We start from the raw sequence: 27,759 nt of genomic DNA, 5'->3' as shown, positions 1-27,759 counted from the left end.
AAGTAGCCATTCAAAATGCAGATGATACCTCTACAGCTTCCCAGCCCCACTTTCTGTATTTGGGGTCATGAGTCAATCTCCACATGTACATGTAGGTCTCCAGAACTTCAGGCCTCAGGATGTAATACTTCTCGTTTTGTCTGGTTGCAATGGCTTCCACACCTCCATCAAATCTGAATGCTTCAGGTCCCAGTTTCACATCTGCGGGAAATGGATTGAGGAATGGGGTTTAGCATGTTAAGAGTGCACATTTACTCTTCAAATGACCCTACTTTCACCTCTGAGTTGCCAATCCCCAAAATGAAACCCCTAAGCTGCTCAGGTGATGGGCTGGGAGGACCATTTCTCGCTCATTCAACTGATATTTGGGCTAGCCTCCTCTAGACTGTAAGCTCGATGTGGGCAGGGGATGTGTCTACCAACTCTGTTATACTGTACTTTCCCAAGCACTTAGTACAGTGTTCTGCACACAGTAATAACTCCAAAACTTCAAATTTCAACTTCTGAGAATGGTGCTCCATGCTTTCTTTTCCCATCATGGTATTGGGGCACAGGGATTGAAGCATTAACCAGGAAATAGAGGCCAAGAATAAATTCCAATCTTTTCTAACTGAGGCAGGACAAACTATCAGGATGGCAGTGTCCTCAGTTATCAAGGTGGTATTTGTTATGTGCCTACTATGTGCCAAGTACTACACTCAGCTCTGGGATACATATATGACAAGGACAAGAACAATACTGTATTTCTCTACAATGTTGCAAAGCCTCTTTAAAACGGGAGGTAAATGGCAATCGCTCATCTATCACTCTCTTTACCCTTGAAACCCTGTAGTAAATTTAAGCATTTTTTACGGCAGTATTATTGCTGATCGATTTCAGGAATTCAGTCATATCAGTAGTTTCATTTTCTTCACAGAACTAAATACAACCATTTCAAACAAGCATAAAGGAATTCTTAATAGGGCACTTACTTGTGCGGTCATAAGACTCATGACATGTGCGAGCAATTTCGGCCCCAAGTTCAATGTGACGTCCAGTTTTGTCATTAGGGGCACTATCTGCGCCGAGGGCAAACATGCCTCCTGCAAAGCAAGTCAGATGACCCATTTTGTGTTCCAGGAGGCCACCTTTCCACTCGGCAATATAAGTCAGACCGCTACTGGATTTCCGGATGAGGTGGGTCTCGATAGCCTGTAAGTCAGAATTATTTTCAATATTTTAAAGCTCCAAAATAACCTCCTGACACAGATTTTTTTAAAATTACATAGATGTTGCTCATTGTGACTCCACTACTGCTACTTTCTAATGATTAAACATTTTAATTTGGCTATATTTGCAAGGCTGTTTTGTTTTACTCTTCTCTTGCAGTGGGGAATGAAACAAACTGGTAAATTATCACCGTGGAGCATGTTTGAGCTACAGGTTTCTCACAAAGGCTATCTGGATTAACAGGAAAGGGATGTTATTCTTATTAATTTGGCCCGAAAGTCCATGGGAAATGGACAATATTCAATTATGAAAATCAAAAAATTGGCTCCAGGACTACCACAGCTGTAAAGATCATTAAAACAATCTCTGCTGAGTCTGCTCTAATATCCTTTGGGAGGATATTTAGACTGTGAGCCCACTGCTGGGTAGGGACTGTCTCTATATGTTACCAACTTGTACTTCCCAAGCGCTTAGTACAGTGCTCTGCACACTGTAAGCGCTCAATAAATACGATTGATGATGATGATGATGATAACATGCTGAAATTCCTAATTCTCTTTTTCCCCATGGGAACTCCATGGAAGCATTTCAATGAAGAGAAAAGTTTGTGCTTGTTGACAAGACAGTTGGACATGAGGTTACAATGGAAGGGATTTGGGGTCAAAATGGTTGGCGTATAAAATATCCCGGAAGCATCAGCAGTGGAAACAGATGCTTCCTGTAAGCTGTTGAAGAAGCTGCTAATTCTGGCTCCATCGCTTGCCTATTGTGTGACCTTGGGCAAGTCACTCAACTTATCTGTGCCTCAGTTACTTCAGCTGTAAAATGGGAATCAAGACTCTGGGACATGGATTATGTCCAACCTGATTAGTTTGTTATCTACACCAGGACTTAGCACAGTGAATGCCATATAGTAAGCACTTAACAAATATCATTAAAAAAACAGACACAAAACTGAAATGAGGCTACAAGGTGCAGGAAGAGAGATATGCAGATACACAAACACTGCCTTCTCTGCCAACTCTTCTTCTTCAAAAAAAAATAACCAATGTCTGAAATCAGTAGTGCAGCTGATGGAATGAACCTCACATTTATGATAATGAACTGTAGTTGGACTAATTTTCTCGAGAACCTAGGTGTTGCATAAATATTCCACTCTTGTTTGATAGAAAAGTATCACATAGTAGCTATTTACATTCCTCCTAGCACAAACTGCAATAAAGCCCTTCAAGCAGATAGAATAATTTTGCAGGTGATGAGTAAAAGCTTTCTACAGAGCAAGAGTAATGGCTCTTGAGACTGTATTAGAAACATTATACTGTTTGGTGTTCTGAATAAATAAAATCCATGTTATTTCTGGAATCATTCTTATCGGATTACTGGGTCCCAAAATAAACTATTCTTTGTACCGGATCAAAGGCTTGAAGAAGTCCACAGTCTTGTGGTGATAAAGTTTATAAAAAGAAGGGAAAAGGGTAAATTAGTAACTCGGTCCAAATTCTGAACTGATGAGGGTACTGGGATTGATTTCAAGATGATCATTATATGATCGTGTTTTAAAAACTCATTCAATAACTAAGGATGTGCAAAGAATAAATACAGTCCTCTAGATGGTAAGCTCACTGTGGGCAGGGAACTGACCTATCAAGTCTATTATACTGCACTCTCCCTAGTGCTTAGAAGAGTGCTCTGCACATAGTAAGCACTCAAAAATATGACTGATTGACTGAATAAACAAAGATCATCACTCATCCAGATGACATTCACATTTTAAATGATGAACAATTCATCAAGTTGTTTGTTCATGGGCTGGCTGTGCAGAGCAATGGCACTCTAAGTGTGTCATTGCCTTGGGTTGAAGAGATGCTAAAAGTACAAAGCAAGTATACCACTGTGGGTCAATGCCCGTATCAGCTTTCCTTTTGTAGATCAGTTATCAGTGCACCGATTCCAGTTCACCCACAATATTAAAATGCAAATTTGGAAACATTTCTGAGCACTCATTCTATTATCACCCCGGGCTACCGCCTGGAATCATAAGCTTATACCCTTCTTGCTCCCTAAATATCTCATAGGGAAGGAGTTCAAATTGTAGACAAAAAGCAAAGACTACTAAAACAAGGTTAGAGCATTTTTTCACCACATCTTCTCCAGCTGAGGTACCTCTTCACCGGGGGAGTTTAAACATAAAGGTCTTTAAGGGCTGAAACCCCAGGGTGTCCCTTCTGTTGTCCTGCTCACGTATTTCCTGTCTTGTACACCTGGCTCACACCCTTCCATCTGTCTGTACTCCTTTTCCCTTCATTTCCACCAGATCACTGCTCCCCTTGTCTTCAAAGACCTTCTAAAATCACATCTCCAAGAACTCAACTCTAAGTTCTCCTCTCCTCAGGTTTGATCTGACCAATTACAACTCACCCCAGTACTTTGTGCCATCCATGCACTTATGTACTCAAAACCACCAGTAGCACTTTGTACATACCCTTGCTACTCACCTAAATATTCACTTTTCTTCTTCCTATCTGTATTTTAGCGTCAGTCTCCTCCTCTAGATAATGAGCTCCTCAAAGGCAGTTATTGTCCCTATTAATGTTGTACTCTCCCAACCACTTAGCACAATGTTCAGACCACATTAGGAACTTAATAAATTGCCTGCTTGTCCAACTGGTATTGCAAAAGAGGCACTGACCTAATAAAAGGTTGCCAATCTGCTGGGCTCTGGGTGGTCTTTGTACATCCATTCAAGGAGTCAGTGGCAATTTAAAAGAGCATTACCTAGACCAGATGTCTGTATATATAACAGTCTCTTTAATGTCCAAGTTTCCAAGCAGGCAGCAAAAGGGGTCACTAGGGCTCTCGCCTGGAGGAATTGGTCAGAAACAAATATGTTTGAGGACATTTCTCGCTTGGTGAAACTGGTCAGAAACAAAGATGTTTAAGGACACTTTATTCTACTTTGTTTCATTCCTCCATCAGGGGATAGTTTACTTCATCCAAGCATTCAAGAATGGTTTCCAAGCTAAGGAAAAATGGAAATTTTACAGTTTTTTTATAGTCACCCTTATTTGTCAAAAAGTTAAACCGTCCCTTAGGGCTTACCTAGCTACAGGAAAACAATCTGAATTTTAGGATCATGATGATCAGAATGGTTGCTACAGACTACCTTGATTTCCATATCAATCAATCAATTTATTGAGCACTTACTGTGTTAAGCACCATGGATGATTTTCCAAATGTCATATGGATCAATGGTATTCTAGAACATAATCTTTCTTGTAGGATATATTTTATGAAAAATGTATTCAAGAGAAATCTATGATGACAAAGGTCTAATTATGCTGCATGACTTTTTAGATCCCATTAAAAATAAGCCAAAGGGCTTGCTAGGATGAATGTTCTCTTTCTTTCCTTTTTTATGGTATTTGCTAAGCACTTATTATGTCCCAGGCATTCCACTAAGTGCTGGGATAGATAAAAACTAATCAGGTTGGACACAGTCCATGTCCCACATGGGGCCCACAGTCTTAATCTCCATTTTACAGATAAGGAGATGAGGTAATTGAGGCACAGTGAAGTGACTTGCCCAAGGTCACACAGCAGATAAGTTGGAAGAGCTGGGATTAGAACCCACGTCCTCTGACTCCCAAACCCGTGCTCTTGATACTAGGCCACACAGCTTCATGGCCAGGGTACAGGGACCCGTGATTACCTTGTATCTACCCAGCGCTTAGTACAGTGCCTGGCACATAGTAAGTACTTAGCGAATACCATAAAAAGAGAAAGTGCTCAGGTCAGAGTGGAAGTTGCTATTGGGCTAAGCCCCATATTTCTGGCCCTAAAGGGAGCTCAGATTATATTAAAATGAAGGCATTCCATTAAAATCCCATTAAAACACTACCACAGAATTTTAGTGGTATTGACAAAAAATATTTATATTGAATGAAACTGTCACCTATCAACATTAAATATTCACCTTGCTAAAAAAAATATAGCACAAAGAATTGCAATAGCCCATAACACGCCACCTACTCCGTTTGAGTTTTATGCACAACTGAGTTTGACCATTTTCGTCTAGAAATAAAGGGATGGAAAAAGCCTCATAATCCCATGGCCAACTCGCCTTCTCTCTTCTATGTAGTCAACTATTAACTGGATGTTCAGAAATGTGCTGGCAGAGGTCTCGCTGCGGCTAAGTAGGAAGGAGGAAACATATGATGATCTATCACTTAAAAAAGATCATTGTTCTCTGTAAGTGCCATCAGATTGAAAGCAACTGTGTCGCAATGCAATTGTTGCTCCTCAAAACAGAAGTTTGATTTATTAAAGTTTCACTTCCTGTAAGAGACACAAACACATCCAAAAGACACTGCTCTTCTTACTGTTGAGAAAAACCTGAGTAATTTGTTCTTAATGGTTTTTCCTGTCAATGCTTTCTCTAAAGGCGACAAATTCAAAGCCGTGGGGTACAAATCTAACAATTTGGAATGAAACTCTCCCTGAAAGCATAGCTCAAAGCTGTCAGATGCCATTCAAGGAATATCAGAGTGAGGTGATTAACTCAAAAATAGGAAAAAAATACCAATAAAACTAAAACCACTTACTACTCAGAAACTACCATTTCATGCTTCTGGGATAATTGCCAGAAAATGGGAGACCTCGCTGAACGTTGTCTCTAGGAAGCAGCATGGCCTAGTGGATACAGCGTGGGGCTGGGAGCCAGAAGGACCTGGATTCTAATCCAGGCTCTTGGGTGACCTTGGGAAGGCCACTTAATTTCTCTGGGCTTCAGTTACCTCATCTGTAAAATGGGGATTAAGACTGTAAACCCCATGTGGGGCTGTGAGCCCGCTGTTGGATAGGGACTGTCTCTATATGTTACCGACCTGTACTTCCCAAGCACTTAGTACAGTGCTCTGCAGACAGTAAGTGCTCAATAAGTATGACTGAATGAATGAATGAATATAGGACAGGGACTGTGCCCAACCTGATTAACTTGTATCTACCCCAGCATTTAGTACAGTGCCTGACACATAATAACAGTTAGAAAACACCATTATTTTTTTCTAAAAGGGAGGGTGGGGGTCTAAGGTGGGATGGGGACTCAAACTTCTTGGGACTTGCATGCTTCCAGGAACAGGCTAGGTGAGGATTAGGCAACAGACACAGGTATGACTGGTAGTCACAGGGAAAAAAAAATCGCTTCTTTCCTTTCTTGATCGAGATAGGAAATGATTGGAGGTGGTGAAAGAGCAGATCAATCCTTGCCCCTCACCTAACAAATTAATTTCTTATTGATAAAATCTTAATTATCAATTAATCATATTTATTAAGCTCTTACTGTGTGCACAGTACTGTACTAAGTGCCTGGAAGAGTACAATACAACAGAGTTGGCAGACTGAGGATCATTGTCCATTTTTTTTTTCAATAGCTGAGGTAACTGAGGCAGGGAGAAGTTAAATGATTTGCCCAAGGTCATGCAGCAGACAAGTGGTGGAGCCATGATTAGAACCCATGTCCTTCTGACTCCCAGGCCTGAGCTCTATCCACTAGGCTACAATGCTCATTGCTCACTGACTTCAATGGGACACACATCCATTCCACAGGAGAGGATTTCAACAGGAGAAACTCGGCTCAGGAGCAGGAAAGCTAATCAACAAAGTGCAATGAATCGGATGTTTGATTCAGTCATGGAAACAAGGTCAAAGAAAGACCTTGTGGAAATCTGACTGGGTTTTTCTTAAACCTGAGTAGACTGTAAGCTCCTTAAGGGCAGGAATCACGCCTACTACTTTTGTGGAATTGTATTTTCCCAAGCCCTTAATAAAGTGCTCTGTACACAGTAAGTGCTCAATTAATACCACTGACGGATTCATTAACGATGTGACCTGGCAATCTCACAAGTACCACCATGGAGGTGATCTTTATCCAGTTTCCATAGGCATGATCTTAGGAGCTTCCATTCCAAGGTCCACTGGGTATAAAAAGAGTGGTCCTCAACTCTCTAGCCATCAGTCACCCCATTTCCACGAGCTCCTAATGTGGGTGGGGAGGAAGCAAAAGCAGGGAGGCTGAGGTGTTTGTGCCAACAGGCTCTACTCAGCCCTTCAGACTGTCTTGGAACAAAGAGGTTGGGAGCACCAGTCTAGTCCAATCTTTCACTGTGAAGACGGAAGGAAATGACCTCAACAAGTCTCTTCAGAGAGCTCTCACACCTACTAAATTTCTGCTTGCCTTTACAAAAGGAGGGTTGGTGAACTGCACAAATAATGCAGTTAGCACAGTGCTCAATAAATACTACTGACTGGTGGACGCTCTTGATGTTTTTGTTGATTCAGGCATAAAGTACATATTGCAAAGTACTGATTCTGAATGATGGCGCTTATTAAGAGCTATGTGCCAAGCATGGAGATAAGCACTGAGGCAGGTACCAGACTAATCAGATCAGACAGTCTCTGGCCCATATGGGGCCCATAATCTAGGTAACAAAGATTCCAATTACTTGAAATGCTACTGAATAATTCAATTTCATGTGCTGGTTCTTCAACTATTGACCTATTTAAAGTTTCTACTTTATTTCATCTAGCCCATTAGATGAACTCGAAAGTTTCCTTTTGAGAACCACATTTTCCACTTAGGTCAATTTTACCTGTAGAAAATTAACCAAATGGGCAGTAATACCAAGGATTCAGAAGTGCACAGAAAGGGTCAGTGACATCATTAGGAAAAATCAATTCATTCAAAATTATAATACAAATACTCTATTAAAATTATAGCAGCAAGACTTCAATCATCCAAACTGCTTAAGTGAAACAGAGGAGTAAAATACCCATGCTATACTAAGCGGAACATTCTTGACCCAATTGGGTCCAAAGTATTAGATCAGGAAGACAGGGTGATAAAAAAAAAGAGCACACATTTTTTCAGTCACTGAATTTGGGAGTCACAGCAAATGGCTGAAGAATGGCTCTGGATCAGCTGCTTGAGAAGTCCATGCCATTGGGAATGTGTCTGTTTATTGCTATATAGTGCTCTCCCAAGCACTTAGTAAAGGGCTCTGCACACTGTAAGCACTCAACAAATATGACTGAATGAAGTAATCGATTTTAAAAACTGATTTCTCCAACAGCTGTACTAGCATCATTTCCCATCGTTACAGTGTGACTGCTGGGGAAATCTGTGCCACTTTTTGAAACCACTGACGACAGCCTTCTGAGAGCACGCTAATGGTGATGCTAAATCTGTCCACAAGCTCTGGAATTGCAGCTAGAGTTCTTTAGAATGTGTTTATCCTCCACCTACAAACATTCCTGATTTACCACAGAGCCAGGTTTGCAAGGCCTGGATCACTGATGGTCTGTTGATGTCATGCCTCAAATACCAAAGTAAGTTCAAAATAATATTTACTATGCAGTAGACATACCTAATACACAGGCTAAAATATGATGAGAATTAAATCTGAGGCTGGCCAGAAATGAGTTAATTTCAGTTCTAGGAAGCTCTCAATCACCCTCAGTCTAACTGACTTGGAGTCAATGTGATTCAGAGGTCTGAACACTGGACCAGGAATCAGTCCCTTCTGAATTACAATTAGCTCTCTATAACAGAAAATGTCTATCCGGAATGAGGCAATTATCTCTCTTTCAGGTACATTAATCTTAACTGACATTTGAAAAGTACTGAAAAATATACTGAAGAGTCCTTTATTGGCACTCAACACATTAAATAATATTATTGTCATAATTATGTTAGCTGATGTTAAATTCTTAGTGGCCATGTGGTAGCTATAGTTCACATGTGCAGATGGCAGCTACATTACATTATATTACATTAGTGTATGAGGTTAGGAAAATTAGAGGATTTCCGAATCCAAATAAAGAGGATGCGATTGTGATTGTTCAATACATTACTCAATAAACGTCTGCATTTGAATAAAAAAGTATATTTTTATAATGACCGAGAGTTTGAGAGACAATGACCCAAAACGCAATATCATTTTATCATCTGTTTACTGGAAAATATTCATTTTTCCATTTCAGATTTTAGGTCTAAGTCAATCAGCATTCATGGCTGTTTTCATGATAGGATTACCTAAGGTCCTAAATAATTTATCCAGCAGTAGATGAACATCTGAAGCTCTTCACTGAACTTTTGGACCAGAATTTCAATCTTTATTACATGTTCTGCCCATTATGGCAGAAGGGCATCATTATACTGAATAGGGATTTTTTGGAGTTTTTCCTGATTGAATTCTATTTCCTTCCCTGAAAGCTGTTTTTCAAAAAATTATGGTTAAACTTTGAAACCCACTCCCATAGCATGTTTGATTTTTAGAAATGATCATTTTCTTAAAATGTTCACTGCCAAACTGGACTAAGTTGATTTACAAATCATTAAAATTCTGCCATATTTAATTTAGGCCAATTTGGGGATGAGATGTCATCATGAGGTTTTTGGAATGTGATGTCTGGGAAGTTTGATCATTTAAAAATAAGTCATAAATACTTTTTTCTGGGAAATTGCACTGCCCCACCATGTAAAGAGACTGAAGCTTCAGTTTTTGCTTATGTCTTGGGTCAGTGCCGCCTTTTTCTTGCTCAATGAAAAGTCCTCATGTTCATTCAATATTGGAATCTTGGACTGATGCTGATTTCCGATTCATTAATTGAGCAATACTGTCAACGTTACTAGATGTTACATTACTTGCAGTTGCTGGAAAGCAGCATTATTACCACATACCCAAGTCAAACAGATGTTGTTGAATGAGGATTTCAAAGATAAAAGTTATAAACCCTGAAAATTATGAAATTTCAACTTGACTTACCCCAAATTAAAAAACTGCCACCAAATTACTGGCAAATTATCAGTATCAGACAATTACTCTCCCCCCCAGCTTGAGAGCCTTATTGAAGGCACATCTCCTTTGTGGGCTCCTCCTCCCCCTCCCTTCCCGCCCCCTTATTGTAGGGGTTCCTCAAGGTCAGTTCTTGGTCCCCTTCTGTTCTCTAGCAACACTCACTCCCTTGGTGAACTCATTCGCTCCCATGGCTTCAACTATCATCTCTACGCTGATGACACCAAAATCTACATCTCTGCCCTTGCTCTCTCTCCCTCCCTCCAGGCTCGTGTCTCCTCCTGCCTTCAGGACATCTCCATCTGGATGTCTGCCCGCCATCTAAAACTCAATATGTCCAAGACTGAACTCCTTATCTTCCCTCCCAAACCCTGCCCTCTCCCTGACTTTCCTGTCACTGTATACGGTACTATCATCCTTCCCGTCTCACAAGCCCGCAACCTTTGTGTCATCCTCGACTCCGCTCTCTCGTTCACCCCTCACATCCAATCTGTCACCAAATCCTGCTGGTCTCACCTCCGCAACATCACCAAGATCTGCCCTTTCCTCTCCATCCAAACCGCTACCTTGCTGGTTCAATCTCTCATCCTATCCCGACTGGATTACTGCATCAGCCTCCTCTCTGATCTCCCATCCTCCTGCCTCTCCCCATTTCTGTCTATACTTCACTCTGCTGCCCGGATTATCTTTGTGCAGAAATGCTCTGGGCATGTTACTCCCTTCCTCAAAAATCTCCAGTGGCTGCCTGTCAACCTAGGAATCAAGAAAAAACTCCTCACTCTCGGCTTCAAAGCTCTCCATCACCTCGCCCCCTTCTACTTCACCTCCCTTCTCTCCTTCTACAGCCCAGCCTGCACCCTCTGCTCCTCTGCTACTAACCTCCTCACTGTGTCTCGTTCTCGCCTGTCCCGCCATTGACCTCCGGCCCACATCCTCCCACTGGCCTGGACTGCCCTCCCTCTGCACATCCGCCATGCTAGTTCTCTTCCTCCCTTCAAAGCCCTACTGAGAGCTCACCTCCTCCAGAAGGCCTTCCCAGACTGAGCCCCCATTTTCCTCTCCTCCCCATCCCCACCGCCGTACCTTCTTCCCCTCCCCACAGCACCTGTATACATATTTGTACAGATTTATTACTCTATTTATTTTACTTGTACATATTCATTATTCTATTTATTTTGTTAATCAATCAATCCATCGTATTTATTGAGAGCTTACTGTGTGCAGAGCACTTAACATCTAGAAGATGTTAATGATATGCATATAGCTTTAATTCTATTTGTTCTGACGATTTTGACACCTGTCCACAAGTTTTGTTTTGTTGTCTGTCTCCCCCTTCTACACTGTAAGCCTGTTGTTGGGTAGGGACCATCTCTATATGTTGCCGACTTGTACTTCCCAAGCGTTTGTACAGTGCTCTGCACACAGTTAGTGCTCAATAAATACGATTGAATGAATGAATGAATCTCCTCTAAGACACCTTTCCAGACTAAGCCCCTCTTTTCCTCATTTCCCACTCCCTTCTGCGTTACCCTGCCTTGCTCCCTTTGCTCTTCCCCCCACCCCCATAGCACTTATGTACATATCTGCAACTTTATTTGTACTGATGTCTGTCTCCCCCAACTCTAGACGTAAGCTCATTGTAGGCCAGGAATGTCACTTTATTGCTGTATTGTACTTTCCCAAATGCTTAGTACAGTACTCTGCACACGGTAAGCGCTCAATAAGTACGATTGAATAAATGAATTAATGAATGACTAATAACATTTTTACTATGGGAATCTTTTACATGGTACTATGGGAATAGAACTTTACTATGATCTTTGACTGGTTTTGTTCTTATTACTACATTACGGAGTGTGGAAGGGGCCAGTTAAAACATGGAGGCTTGAAGGGGATGGTCAGGGAAGCATTTGTTCATGCATTCATTCAATCGCTTACTGTTTGCAGAGCACTGAACTTAGCATTTGGGAAAGTTTCACAGCCTCTCAATGGATGTATAAGCAGGTTTCTGCCTACTCCACTGTTTCATGCTTGAGGCAACATCTGGGGGCAGGATGGCTGAGGGCCAGACCACCATCTGCAAAATGCGCTTTTGTGTTACGTGTCCACCTCCGACAGTTTGAGCCCTTTCGAGAGGAGCACAGAGCCAGCCATTTTGAGGAAGACTGGGATGACTTTAGGGAATTGTTTCAGCTCCCCCAGAGCCAAGGGTGCGGGTGGGCCTGGGACTCAAGAAGCCCTGACCTATGACTGCAGGTGTAACTACTTTCAGAGAGCCCAGAAGGAGTAGCAAATGCTCCTCCCGCCCAGCAAGCCTGTCCTGGGAGAAACAAAACCCAGATGTGGGTCTCCCTTAAGGCACGGATTAGGAGAAGCAAGTCTTTGTTTCTCTTGGGAGAGTGCATGTGAGCTGCTCTGAGAGAAGCAGCCTCATCAAGCACAATGCTTTCTTTTCTCGGTTGATTATGACATTTGCAATCTGAAAAATCTACTGAATAGTCATTTATTAATAGCACTCAACTCCCCCATCCGAAGCATACCAAGGACATGAGGTGATCTCTGTTCTGATTCAGACCTGAACAAACTTATTGTTCCTTCAGCTTCAACTATTCCAATCTCCATGAGTCTCACAGACTTGTCACAGGTCTTAGTAAAAGAAAACAAAAAGCGACTCTCCTTATTCAGTCCACAATGATGACTCTCAGCTGGTTGGAGAGACTGGTAATGGATCCCACAAACTACCATTGCTATCAGTTCTTAGAACAGTGCTTTGCAAATAGTAAGCACTTAACAAGTACCATTATTATTATCTCAGAGATGCTGTGCTGACAAATACAATTATTTAGGTGAAAGATCTAGAAAATAAAGCTAACTATATAAATTCAAGGTTATTATTATATTATTATTTCTCTAGGGGATATCCTGTTTTTATATGGCTCCATTATTCTTTCAGTTCTTTGACTGATAGTCAGCTCTCCACTGCCTGTTGCCATGGGGGACAAGAGCATTGAAATCCCCAGACAATTCAACATCTCCTTTTAGTATTTAATTTCAACCTTCTCTCTGCAAACCTTTTACTAGTGATATTAACAAGTAGCAAAATGGGAAGAATTTAGTTTCATCTCCTCTCCCTTCCCTGTTACTGGATAGCCTTGGGTGGATGGGCTAAATAGAGAGATAGTTTAAAAAAGAGGTGAAAGCGGTAATAGACAGACTGGATAACCATTTCGGCAGGTAGGTTGCATTAGAGACTCAACTGGGGGTTCAGTAAAGTGTTAGGATTCCCAGATAGTTGGAAAGATCATCATTAATTTGTTAGGCTCTTAAGATAAGCAAAGTACACACTTTCCTCTGACCTTTTTCTTTTCAGCTTCCCAATAAGGATGTTTTTCAATGTCATTTTTAATAGAAGCTAGAAGGCAGACCTTCAATTTATTCACCAGAAGTAGAAATAATGTAAAATGAGCCCTTGAAAAGAGAGGTGAATAATGCTGCAGTGGTGTCAGACCGAAAATGTAATGTAAAAACGCAACTGGGGATTTGGATGGATTGAATGAAAAAATGCCACAGCAGAAAAGCTAAAATTTATAACTGCAAACGTGATTTTTGTCTAAAGTTTAATCTTCAACTTTAATTAGGTGAATACTAAAGGTAAACTATTCCACTGTTTAAATTAGAAGATACTTAATTACAGTTTAAGTCTTTTGCCTACCAGCTGACAGTGATACTCATCAGAAGAACTCAATCCACAGCCAACAGGTAATCACCAGAAAGATAATCTTCCACTACTGAATATTAAAAATTAATCAGAGCCAAGAGTGCTGTTCAAACCTCTGTTCCTCCTTCTCATTCAAAACCGTTATTTAAGAACAGAAAATGTCCATCCTGGAATTAGAACAATGGTCCATCCTGCCTTGTGAAATTGTCTGACTGGAGAAATTGTGTGATATTCATGCACCTTGAAATTCATCCTCATGAAGAAGGATGAACGCTCAACAACCTGAACATTTCCCTGAACCTGAACATTTAAATTTTTATGGTAGAGATGACACATATTTGGTTTACCTGAACAGCCTCGAAATACATTTTCTTAGCTTCTTCGTCTGTCTTGTCGGACATGAGCCAGGCCTTTAGCAAATACTCATAAAAGCTATCTCCAAGCCCTCCAATTGATACGTGATCTGAAAAAGCAAGAAAGGAAAGAATTATATATTGACACAACCTTCACTTTAGGTCATAAAGCATAATTATAATATGAGACACAGGGAGAGTAAGACTAGATTAGACTGTAAGCTCAGTTTGGGTGGGAAACGTGTCTTCCAATTCTGTTAAATTGTAATAATAATAATAATAATGGCATTTACTAAGCGCTTACTATGTGCAAAGCACTGTTCTAAGAGCTGGGGAGGTTACAAGGTGATCAGGTTGTCCCACAGCGGGCTCAAAGTCTTAATCCCCATTTTAAGGATGAGGTAACTGAGGCCCAGAGAAGTTAAGTGACTTGCCCAAAGCCACACAGTACTCTTCCAAGCACTCAGTACAGTGCTCTGCATACAGTATGCGCTCAATAAATATGATTGACTGACTGATAAAATCTCAGGCTGTGTTAATATCCTCCCTCGCCCCCACCAAAAAAACCCCCAAAACCAAAACACTTTTGCAACCATTAAAATGAAAAATTGCTAATTTCAAAATATTATAAAAAAGAAATGTTCCTAAAAACCTTACACTCTAATTACAAAGTGGAAATGAAATATATCACTATGGTAGCTGTCTAGTCTTATAGATGACAGACTGCTTAATGGTGACTACAGAAAATTTGCAGCTAGTTCCAATCATGACCTTCACATTATTTCATTCAATCATATTTATTAAGCACTTACTGTGTCTATTTTCTTAGACTCTCAAATAAAATCAAACTTTACCACAAACTATTTTTCCCCCACATTTGTATACAAAATTTGAAAGACTTTTCACTTTACTCAATCACTAACTTGGAAACACATTTATCTCAAGTCACTACTATTCTACCTAACCTCACCAACTCCACAGAACCAGACTCTGACCACCTCATCCTAGTTTCCTAATTCTCCAATAAATCTGGGCCTTTGAGTCAAACAACTAACCCTCTGGGTTAGGCATTCATTCTACCCTGGCCATACTAGTCTTATCTCTCCTCCAGTCCAGTCTATCCTTTACTCTGCTGTCCAGATCATCTTTCTAAAACTCCACTCCTCAAAAACCTCCAATGGTCACCCATTCTTCTCCACCCCAAGCAGAAACTCCGGATCATTAATCATTTCTGCTTCCAGGCACTTCATCAGCTCTCTCCCCCTTAGTAGCTTTCTTTTCCACCTATACCTAACTTGCACGCTGCCTTCTCACATTCATTTCTGACTGTGCCTCGCTTGGCTCTCCAGTCTTTGATCTCTTACTCACTCCCTTCCTCCTCCTTGAACTTCCACCCCTCCTTCAAATCTGCCAGACCACACATCTCCCCATTTTCAAACACTTCCTGAAATCACGGGCCTGGGTGTTGGGGGACTTTAGGGGTTCTGGGTTCTAATCTGCTCCTTCCACTTGCCTGCTGTGTGACCATGGGCAAGTCACTTAATTTCTCTGTGCCTCAGTTCCTTCCTTCCTTCATTCATTTAATTGTATTTATTGAGTGCTTACTGTGTGCAGAGCACTGTACTAAGTGCTAGGAAAGTACAGTTCAGCAACAAAGAGAGATAATCCCTGCCCACAATGGGCTCACAGTCTAGAAGGGTGGGGGGGAACAGATATCAAAACAAGTAAACAGGCATCAATAGCAACAATATAGCCAAATAGAATTATAGATATATACATATCAAAACAAGCAAACAGGCATTAATGACAATACCTATGCTCCCTCCTACTTAGAATGTGAGTCCCATGTGGGACCTGATTATCTTGTATCTAATCCAGTGTTCAGTATAGTGCTTGGCACATAGAAAGCACTTAACAAATATCACAATTACTATTATAATCCCAAATCTACTTCATTAGCCCCAACCTCTCTCCTCAGCAATCTCACATGTCCTCCTGCCTCCAGGACATTTCTACATGGTTAACCTTTTGGTACCTCAAGCTCAGTGAATCCCAAACTGGACTCTTCATCATTTCTTCCCAATTCTCCCATCACAGTTAACACCATCATCCTTAAAGTCTTTCAAGACCATAATCTTGGCATTATCCTTAACGCCTCCCTCTATTTCAAAACTATATTGAATCTGTCACCAAGTCCTACCGTTATTCCTACACATTTCTGGGATCTGTTTCTCTTCCTCTTCATTCAAACTGCTGGTCCAAATATTTTCCACATCCTGGAATGACTCCTGCATCGACCTCTTCACTGACCTCACTGATTCCAGTCTCTTCCCTCTCCATGCATACTTCACTCTGTCTTTGGGATTTTTCTAAATATCATCTCTTCCCACTTCCCAGAAACCTCCCATGATTAGCCATTCTTCTCTGCACCAAACAGACCGCCTGAGCATTGGCTTTAAAATACTCAATCAGCTCTATCCAACACACTTATCTTCTCTCCTGTCCCACTACACCCAGTTTGCATGTTTTGTTCTCATCTCTCCTGCTGTCAATCCCTTGTTCACACCCTCCCTCCTGCCTGGAACAATTCTCCTCTTCAAATCTGACAGACTACAATCAGGTCACCCCATCTTCAAAGCCCTTTGGAAATTCCATCTCTCCAGGAGTCCTTCCCTGATAAATTTCTTACCTCCTACTTTATATCCCCCTACTGCTGCTTCACCACTTCTTCAAAACTTAAGCACTGAAGTACTCACCAATCCATCAATCAATCGATCAATCATATCAATTGAACACTTACTGTGTAAAGAGAACTGCACTAAGCACTTGGGAGAATACAGTATAACAGAGTTGGCAGATACGTTCCCTGCCCATAACAAGCTTACAGTCTAGAGGGGGAGACAGATATTAATATAAAAAAATAAATTATGGATATGTAGCTGAGTGCTCTGGAGCTGAGGGAGGTGTGAATAAAGGGTGCAAATCCAAGTGCAAGAGAGTGGGAGAAGACTTTAATCTCATTGTAGGCAGGGCATGTGTTTGTTTATTGTTGTATTGTACTCTCCCAAAGGCTTAGTACAGTGTTCTGCACACGGTGCTCAATAACTATGATTTAATGAATTAAAGGAAATGAGGGCTTAGTGGGGGAAGACCTCGTGGAGGAGATGTGCCTTCAAAAAATCTTTGAAGGTGGAGAGAGTGGTTGTTTGTCAGACATGCAGAAGGAGGGCATATCAGGCCACAGACAGGATGTGGGTGAGAGGCTGGTGGCAACACAGATGAGATCGAGGCACAGTGAGTAGGTTGGCATTACAGGAGTGCAGTGTGCACTCTATGTGTACTCTATTTACTTATTACTCTATTTATTTATTTATTTTACTTGTACATATCTATTCTATTTATTTTATTTTGTTAATATGTTTGGTTTTGTTCTCTGTCTCCCCCTTCTAGACTGTGAGCCCACTGTTGGGTAGGGACCGTCTCAATATGTTGCCAACTTGTACTTCCCAAGCGCTTAGTACAGTGCTTTGCACACAGTAAACGCTCAATAAATATGATTGATTGATTGATTGCAGGCTGGGTTGCAGCAGGAGAGTAGCAAGTTAAAGTCAGAAGGGGCAAGGTGATTGAGTACTTTAAAGCTGATGGTAAGGAGTTTCTCTTTAATGTGGAGGTGGGTGGGCAACAACTGGAGGTTGTAGATATCTTAAAACAGTATTGCTTCATCTAATCTGTACCTTACTTTAATGTCTGCCTCTCCCACTAAACTGCAAACCCCTTAAGGGAAAGTATCATGTCTATTATTTCTATTGTACTCTGCTTAGGATAGTGCTCTGCATACACAAGATGGTCAGTAAGGCTACTGATGGATATTATTCTCTAAAAAAGCTCCTGAAAAATGAGTTACTTTTTAACGTTCTTGGCATGTAACTACCAATTATTTCTTATATGCTGGTAAAAATATGGTGTGTATATTAAGGATTTAAGAAAAAATCGGGAATAATAGAAATGGAATATACTATACCAAGTCTTTCAACTCTAGGTTTTATGTCACTTTTTCATACCTTTTAAAAACGTAATTACTTAACATTATTTTCAATCACATTTTCCTTAAATAGTATTAAAAAGTCATTAAATGATCACTTCCACAGTATAAAAATCAAGTAGCTAAGGCAGCTTGAAGGTGTAATACTAATTTCAAGTACTTTATATTTAATTTTGTGGTTTCTCATAAAATGCACTATTTATTGTAATTAAATACATACAAGAAAATCAGTACTACAGACAACTGAAAATAGCACCTATTAAAAATGTCTACTGATATTTTGTCCTGCCACTAGCACTCAGTAAATTAAAATACCCTGACAAGTAGCCTTAAGCAAAAACTAGTGAGGCTCTAAAGACATAAAGGGCATTCTTTTAATATTTAAATACATATTTTGACTGATGTTTACACAGTTACTGTTTTTCAAAAGCAAATATTTTCAGTTCTGTAAAGATTTTCAAACAGCAGCTCTAAATAATAATAATAATAATAATAATGATAATGGCATTTATTAAGCATTTATTTAGCAAAGCACTGTTCTAAGCACTGGGGAGGTTACAAGGTGATCAGGTTGTCCACGGGGGCCTCGCAGTCTTAATCCCCACTTTACAGATGAGGTTACTGAGGCACAGAGAAGTTAAGTGACTTGCCCAATGTCACACAGCTGACAGTTGGCAGAGCTGGGATTTGAACCCATGACCTCTGACTCCCAAGCCTGTGCTCTTTCCACTGAGCCATGCTGCTCCTCTAAATAATTTAAAATTTTTCTCAATTATTTTTCTAAATAACTATTTGTAAAGAGCATAAGAACAATTTTAAAAGTAAGTCCTGCTATAAACATTATCGCAGAAGGCAAATTCATCTCATGCATACTGCAGTGAATCAAAGTCTGGTTAATGTGAAAATAACAGGACTAAATGCCATCTTACCTCCTTCTCTTCCCCACAGCACTTGTATATATGTTTGTACATATTATTACTCTATTTATTTATTTTACTTGTACATATCTATTCATTTTATTTTGTTAATATGTTTGGTTTTGTTCTCTGTCTCCCCCTTCTAGACTGTGAGCCCACTGTTGGGTAGGGACTGTCTCTACATGTTGCCAACTTGTACTTCCCAAGCGCTTAGTACAGTGCTCTGCACACAGTAAGCACTCAATAAGTACGACTGATTGATTGATTGATTTAAAGGACCAGTGTCAGTAACCCAGTACTGCCCTTGAGAATTACAGCAATATTTGTTAAAAACCAGGAGCTGGAAACTACAGCGTGGCTCAGTGGAAAGAGCACGGGCTTGGGAGTCAGAGGTCATGGGTTCTAATCCTGGCTCAGCTGCTTGTCAGCTGTGTGACTTTGGGCAAGTCACTTAACTTTTCTGTGCCTCAGTTACCTCATCTGTAAAATGGGGATTGAGACTGTGAGCTCCACATGGGACATCCTGATCACCTTGTATCCTCCCCAGTGATTGGAATAGTGCTTTGCACATAGTAGGCACTTAGCAAATACCAACATTATTAAATTATTATTATTATTTCCTTATTTATTTTTTCCCTGGATAGTGCTTTTTGGTTGAAAATCCCTATGTAGGGGCTTTCATTTTTCTTTTTTGCAGAAATTAATAAGAAGGAATAAAATAAATACTTCAATTATTTCTTTCAATTGTGATTAACCCCCAGACTCCAACAGTGAAAATCTTTTCAAGTATAGAAATTGAACTTAAATTTAACAAACAGCAGGGGTAAGAGACTTTTCTTTGATTATTCAGTGTTTCTCTGATGCATCAATTGTAACATCTGAGTGACTGTTTTGGTGGGTAATTCAATCCTGGGAAAACATTAGTGGATGTGGGAAGCAATGTTTCCAATGCTTAACGTGAGAAGAGACAGCCTATTTCTGGGACCTACATTAATTTTCAAACTACGAGGGTACTGTTGGCCTATTTTCTCAGCCCTTATGAACCCAAACGTCAATGAGCTCCCTAAAAGAGCAATTTAGTCCTTTCTCACTGATATGATCAGAGCCAACAAAATTACCCCAAATACTTGGAATTAGTATTTTTAGTATTTGAAGTTAAGGAATGCCTTTCTGCACTAGAAATAGGGAAGAAAAGGTTGATAAAAAGTAGGCAGAAAACTCTTCCTTTAAGAAAGGACCTTGCTGCATTTTTTCATGGTGTTTGTTAAGTGCTTACTATATGACAGATATTGTACTAAGCACTGGAGTAGAAACAAGATAAATTGAATGTAGTCCTAGTCCCGGCTCCGCCACTTGCCTGCTCTGTGACCGTGGTTAAGTCACAACTTCTCTGTGCCTCAGTGACCTCATCTGTAAAATGGGCATTAAGACTGTGAGCCCCACGTGGGGCAGCCTGATCACCCTGTATCCCCCCCCAGAGCTTAGAACAGTGCTTCGCACATAGTAAGCTCTTAACAAATACCATCGTTATTATTATTATTATTAGTCCCACTTAAGGCTCGTCACCGTCTTAGTCCCGTTTTACACATGAGGTAACTGAAGCACAGAAAGGTTAAGTGACTTGCCCAAGGCCGCAGAGCAGGTGCATGACAGAGCCAGAATTAGAACCCAGGTCCTGTGAGGCACTGGTAAGTTAACTGATTTGCCCAAAGTCAGGCCTCGGGCAAGTTGTAGAGCTGGGATTAATCATAATTCATGAAAACATAAATTTTTCTCTTTGATGATTTATGAGCTTCTGCTCATATCCTTCTTTTGTTTAGTCTGCATTTTGGACTTTCTCTAAATATCAGTAATAGATGGCTCCCGCAGTCTTTCTAAAACAGAAGTCACCACAAATTCTTCATTGGGAAGCATGGCCTAGTGGATACATCATGGGCTGGAGAGTCAGAAGGACCCGAGTTCTAATTCTAGCTTGTCTCCTGTGTGACCTTGGGTAAGTCACTTCACTTCTCTGGGCCTCAGTTACCTCAACTGTAAAATGGGGACTAAGCCCCATTTATGAGCCCCATGTGGGACAGGGAAGGTGTCCAACCTGATTAACTTGTATCTACCCCAGCACTTAGAACAGTGCTAAGCACACAGAAAGCCTTTAACAAGTACCACAATTATTAATTACTATTACAATTGATTCACAATTCTTAAAATTTGGCAGGCAATTTCACTATAGGCAGAAGAAAGACCTAAGCCTGAGTGTGCGATTCTAGTTTGAGGGGTAGAGGCCGACATGAATATTCAACACTCTCTATCTGGTTACCAATGGCATAAGCATCCCGTTCTCATAAATTCTTTAAAAACACTGGGTGGTTTGGTGTAAGAGTTATGGAAAAAGAAAGCAAGCTATAATTTACATGGCATGTTTCAGTAGTTTTATGTAAGAGTTATGGAAAAAAATAGCTATAATTTATACGGTTCTTTTCATTTTTCTCTCATGTTTTCAACTCCTCAAAGAAGGCAGCAATTCAAGGAAGGAAAACAAAACAAAAACCGTCAACAAATTTTCCAAGGTGTCAATTGCACCTGACCTCACTCACAAGAATCCTGTAGGGCTGTATAGGACTCAAGTTCGTCACGACTAAGAAACCTATGTCCCCAGCAGTTCTGTCGATACTTAGGTGACAGCTCAACTGAACTGAAATCAATCATATTTTTTGAGCACTTCCTGTGTGCACATCACTGTGCTATGTGATTGGGAGAGTTCAATATAACAGGGTTGGTAGACACATCCCCTGCCCACAATGAATTTACAGTCTAGGCGGGGAGAGAAGTGATACATACAGGTGAATGGACAAAAATTCCCCCAATAAACCCACCAGCAGGGCTGCCTTGATGTCACACTACAGCCCAGAAATGCTTTGTTTCACTGTATTTCTCCAAGAAAAATGTCTAGGATACAATGGGGAAACTCAGGTGATAAGATTGGAGGGGCAAGAAAAAAGAGTCCTATAGGGGCTGACCCCTCTTAGGGTCGCACCTGGAGAGTTTCCAGTACTCTACCAGTCGCGGGTACAAGAGGGAGAGTTCAGGCAGAGGCCTACCCATTCCATTCCTAGCTTTGCCAGTGGTTAGCAAGTGGAAGGCAATCTGCTACAAATCAAAATTCACCCGTGCTGGGAAGCAGCAGCATGGGAGAAAATCCAGGATGGAGACTCAAGTTTACTGCATGGAAGGTAGCAATGGTAAACCACTTCCATGTTTTTACCAAGAAAACTCTATGGACACACTACCAGAACGATGGCAGATGGAGAGTGGGGTGTTCTGGGAAAGATGTGTCCATGGTGTCACTAAGAATCGGAAACGACTTGACGGCATAGGACAAGACAAGATTGGGGCTGAGAAGAAGAGAAAAATATGGGATTTGAGGGGGACAGTTTGGGGGTTTGGAGGCTGGGCATGGGGAAAATGATCAGAGATAATGTCCTTTTTCCAACTGGATGCAGCCCAGGGAATATAGTTCCTCATTCCTTGGTCTTCACTGGGGCAGAGAAGCAGATGATGGGGAGGGGAGAGAAAATAGAAGAGAGAGGGTGTCATGCCTTCTTAGCATTTCTCTTTGGGAACCTCTATTTCCAAACAAAAACACTCTCACCAGGCACATCTCAGCAAGAGCTCACCCAACGCACGTGTCCACTCCTTGGGGTGGGGGTGGGGGGAAATCAGTCAATATTTATTCATTCAATCGTATTTATTGAGCGCTTACTGTGTGCAGAGCACCGTACTAAATGCTTGGGAAGTACAAGTTGGCAACATAAAGAGACGGTCCCTACCCAACAGTGGGCTCACGGTCTAGAAGGGTATTTATTGAGTACTTACTGTGTGTAGAGAACTATACTAAGTGCTTGAGAGAGTACAATATAAAAGACACATTCCCTGCCCACAGTGAGCTTACAGTCCAGAGAGGGAGACAGATATTAATATAAAAAATAAATAATGGATTACTTTTTTCAGCTAGACTCCTAGACTTTGACAAGACCTGAGAGTTTTCAGTCAGGGCTGAAAAGACCCCACATGGTGGCTTCCTGACCTAACAACGAAACCAGTCCCCTCCCAAGAATCATTTCCCTACTAAAATCTCTGTCTCCTTTCCGTTCATGGAATCAAAATGAAAAATTGGCACCTATGCTGGCGTGTTACGCTGCCTTTATCCCTCACCCGGCCCTGGGGGATGGTATGCTTGTTGTGGACACGGAATGTATCTGTTTAATGTTGTACTATCCCAACTGCTCAGTACAGTGCTCTGCACACAGTAAGTGCTCAATAAATACGATCGAGTAAATGAATGTGGGATTCACCTATCAGCCAACACAAAGACTCCATTCACAGCCACGTTATCTTCAGCAGTGTAACCTGTTCCCTTTCATGACAGATAAATGTGGGCCTGGAATGATGCTTGTTCAAGAGTCAACATTCATTCTTTCATTCATTCATTCATTCAATCAATCGTATTTATTGAGTGCTTACTGTGTGCACAGCACTGTACTAAGTGCTTGGGAAGTACAAATTTGCAACATATAGAGATGGTCCCTACCCAACAGCGGGCTCACAGTCACAGTCACATCTCCCAGGTCCCGTTTCCCAGCTTTTCTGACAGTTTCCCTTGGGGTCTGTTATTCCTGGATCTATCATCAAGTCTTCCTCCAGCACACTTGCTACTATTCCAGTTCCATTTCTGTCATGTTTTTAGCTGTGTTGCGCTAACTAAATTTTTTGTGGATTTCTCCCAGTAAATCTGTTTTTAATTCAAACACTCTCAGAACAGATATTCTTACTTTACCTTTAATTTCTGGAAAAAAACAAACGTATGCTTATAATAGCGTGAAGGAAGAGATAGTTAACCAGTCCAACATAAGCTTCAGTTGAACACAGATGATACTTAAGGATAGAAAATTTAGGATTTCCTACAATCTAAAAATTACATTCTTCTCAGATCCAAATCTTTTTTTGGCAATACAGTTCTAGGATTCTTTTCTGGAAATAAGCACACACTTTTTAATAAGTAATGTATATAGTAATGCACTTACGCTGACCCCACTGTCCACTACTGGGATTCAAATAGTTAGGGTAAAGACCTTGCGGTTTATCCAACTGGTTGAGAACTTTTCGAATATTCATTACCTATGATAGAAAGAACATGTTTCTGTGAAAAAAAAAATCCTGGTGGTACTGATGTATAAATCAAGTGCTGAAAAACAGACATTCTTTTATTTACTTTGAGAACAATTTCAATGGCAGTGAAACATTCCAGATGAAGAAACAAAAAGCCTGCAGGACTAGGTTCATTCTCAGGCCCAGCAACAAAGAACTACGGTGATCAAAGCCCCCTCATGATACACTGTTTTGAGGATTGAGCCTGGGAAGCCAAGGAGGATTTTGGATCCAGGCCCAGTCTGTTTACATTGTTAACAACAAAATCAACTCTATAAGCACTGCTTTCTTTTTTTTAAATTAAAAAAAAAAAAACAGATTCCAGCCAGATCACAAAACAGCCATCATGCGGAACTGACTTGCAGTCATTACAAAAGTGGACTCTAAGACTACACGTTTCAGTAGTCTTCAGGATTGTAGAACTCATGGCACGATCCATATTCTATAAATTCCCCTACAGAATTCAGTGAATTATACCATAGAGAACAAAGTGGACTATAAGGACTAGGAAATAATAAAAAGTTTTGAAAAAGAGTGTTTACTATAAACATCAGCAAGGAGACAGCAATGTAAGGTGATGGCAAATACAGGTAGCTCAACTGAAGAAAACGAAACACCTTGGTGTTATTTTTCTTATGCAATTCTTCGCATCAACTGACACTTTAGCCACTTACTAACTCCTCTTAAGGATTTTCTAGAGCTGCAAATCAAATGTTGAAGATGGACCAGAAGCAGGGATATCTGGGGCTTCTTGGGACTCAGGGCAGCAATGTCCTAAAGTTGTGATATTGTATGTAATAATAATAATAATAATGATAATTGTGGTATTTGTTAAGCACTTATGTGTCAGGCACTGTACTAAGTGCTGAGGTAGACACAAGCCCATCAGGTTGGACACAATTCCTGTTCCACACGGGGCTCACAGTCTCAATCCTATTTTACAGATGAGGGAACTGAGGCCCAGAGAAGTGACGTAACTTGCCCAAGGTCACAAAGCAGCCAAGTGGCAGAGCCAGGATTAGAACCCATGACTTCCTGACTCTCAGGCTTGTGGTTTATCCACTATGTCATACTGCTTCTCACTCCAGAGGGGATGGTGAGGTAAGCCCAGCCCCAGTTCTCCCCTGTCACTGCTTTTGTAGAACACTCTAGCAAAAGAGTCTTTCTTTAATTCTTCTTCCTCTCTTTCTCTCTCTCTTTCTATCTCTCTCTCTCTTTCATTCATTCATTTGTAATTATTGAGCACCTACTGTATGCAGAGCACTGTACTAAGCTCTTGGAAGAGTACACTACAACAATAAACAAACACATTCCCTGCCCACAACGAGTTCACAGTCTAGAGAAGGGGAGACAGATATCAGTAGAACAGTGCTTGGCACATAGTAAGTGTTTAACAAATACCATTATTATTAATACAAATACATAAATTACAGATATGTGCATAAGTGCTGTGGAGCTGGGAGGGGGTGAAGAACAAAGGGAGCAAGTTAGGGTGATGAAGATGGGAGTGGGAGAAGAGGAAAAGCAAGCTTAGTTTGGGAAGGCCCCTTGGAGGAGATGTGCTTTTAATAAGGCTTTTAAATGGGGACAGCAGCGTGGCTCAGTGGAAAGAGCACGGGCTTTGGAGTCAGAGGTCATGGGTTCAAATCCCGGCTCTGCCACTTGTCAGCTGTGTGACTTTGGGCAAGTCACTTCACTTCTCTGGGCCTCAGTTACCTCATCTGTAAAATGGGTTTTAAGACTGTGAGCCCCATGTGGGACAACCTGATCACCTTGTAACCTCCTCAGTGCTTAGAACAGTGCTTTGCACATAGTAAGCGCTTAATAAATGCCATTATAATAATAATAGCAATAATAACAACAATAATAATAAAAATGGTATTTGTTAAGCGCTTATTATGTGTCCAGCACTGTTATAAGCATTGGGGTAGGTACAAGCTAATCAGGTTGGACACAGTCCCTGTCCCACATGGGGCTCACACTCTTAATCCCCATTTTACTGATGAGGGAACTGAGGCCCAGAGAAGTTAAGTGACTTGCCCAAGGCCATACGGCAAACAAGTGGCAGATCTGGGATTAGAACCTAGGTCCTTCTGACGCCCAGTCCCATGCTCTTTATACTACGCTATGCTGCTTTCCCTCAATAGAAGGCACAGTTAACCATGGGACAGGGACAGTCAGGCAAGCAAGAAGGAAATGACAGTGTGGGCCTCCCGTACCCCCAAGACTGCTCGGGCACCTAAAACTGCGCTGTCCCAGACCTGGGGACATTGCTGTTACTGCTGCCTCCCTAGACCCGTGTGGCCTGTTTTCTCAATTTGGCTGCAGGCAAGTGTCACCTTTCTTTTTTATGATATTTATCAAGCACTTACTGAATGCCTGGGTATATACAAGCTAATCAGGTTGGACCCAATCCCTGTCCCAAATAGGGCTCACAATCATAATTCCCATTTTACAGATGAGGGAACTGCAGAACAGAGAAGTTAAGTGACTTGCCCACACAGGTCACACAAGTGGCAGAATGGGGATTAGAACCCAGGTCCTTCTGACTCTCAGGCCCTATCCATTAGGCCACTGCTGCTTCTCAGGCTTCTAGAAGAAGCCACTGTCCAAAGTGGCAGATTGCAGGGGTGATGACAGAGTAGAGGTAATGATAGTAATAATAAAAAAATAACGATAGTAACTGTAGCATTTGTTCAGAGTTTATAATGTGCCAAACATTAAGTATGGGGTAGGTATAAGATATTGAGAAGCAGCGTGGCTCAGAGGAAAGAGCACGGGCTTTGGAGTCAGAGGTCATGGGTTCAAATCCCAGCTCCGCCAACTGTCAGCTGTGTGACTTTGGGCAAGTCACTTAACTTCTCTGTGCCTCAGTTCCCTTATCTGTAAAATGGGGATGAAGACTGTGAGCCCCCCATGGGACAACCTGATCACCTTGTAACCTCCCCACTGCTTAGAACAGTGCTTTGCACATAGTAAGCGCCTAATAAATGCCATTATTATTATTATTATTATAATCCAGCACTTAGTACACTGCCTTGCACACAGTAAGCGCTTAACAAATACCAGAATTGTTATTATTATTATAATAAGGTTGGACACGGTCCCTGTCCCACACAGTGCTCAGTCTAAATCGGAGGGAGAACAGGTATTTAATCTCCATTGTACACATGAGGAAACTGAGGCATGGAGAATTTGTGACTTCCCCAAGGCAGCAGGCAAGAGGCAGAGGCAGAATTAAAACTCGGGTCCCCCAACTTTTCAGCCAACCTATTCATGGATCTCTTGGCAAAGTACCTGGGCCCTGCCCTCCACCTCACCTTTCTCTGGCCTCAACTGGGCAGAGGAAAGTGAATTTCATTCTCCCCTCCCTATTGACTGGCTGAATGAACTTGAGCCAACCATAGCTCCCCCATCTGCAAAAGACCTTATGAATCCACAACTAATAAACGTTTTTGGAATT

The 27,759-nt window shown here is 41.1% G+C and overlaps 1 protein-coding gene and 1 non-coding gene across 3 annotated transcripts in view; one reads left to right on the top strand and one right to left on the bottom strand.

Annotated features, from left to right (window-relative positions):
* Window positions 1–27,759, bottom strand: part of MAN1A1 (mannosidase alpha class 1A member 1) — a 215,233-nt gene that overhangs the window by 14,235 nt on the left and 173,239 nt on the right. For both annotated transcript variants that reach the window (XM_038767351.1, XM_038767359.1), the window contains 4 exons: window positions 24,173–24,266; window positions 14,127–14,242; window positions 972–1,191; window positions 29–201 (listed from right to left, as the gene is read on the bottom strand). In XM_038767351.1, coding sequence (XP_038623279.1) covers window positions 29–201; window positions 972–1,191; window positions 14,127–14,242; window positions 24,173–24,266 — 603 coding nt within the window. The remainder of the gene's footprint in view (window positions 1–28; window positions 202–971; window positions 1,192–14,126; window positions 14,243–24,172; window positions 24,267–27,759) is intronic.
* Window positions 22,108–22,246, top strand: LOC119924768. The gene has a single exon (XR_005449464.1). It is a non-coding gene; the product is annotated as a small nucleolar RNA SNORA7 (small nucleolar RNA).

This window comes from Tachyglossus aculeatus, chromosome 2, assembly GCF_015852505.1.
Source record: "Tachyglossus aculeatus isolate mTacAcu1 chromosome 2, mTacAcu1.pri, whole genome shotgun sequence".
NCBI classification, from domain to species: Eukaryota; Metazoa; Chordata; class Mammalia; order Monotremata; family Tachyglossidae; genus Tachyglossus; species Tachyglossus aculeatus.
Note: the sequence above shows the minus strand (reverse complement) of the source record. Positions and strands in the feature narration are given on the sequence as shown.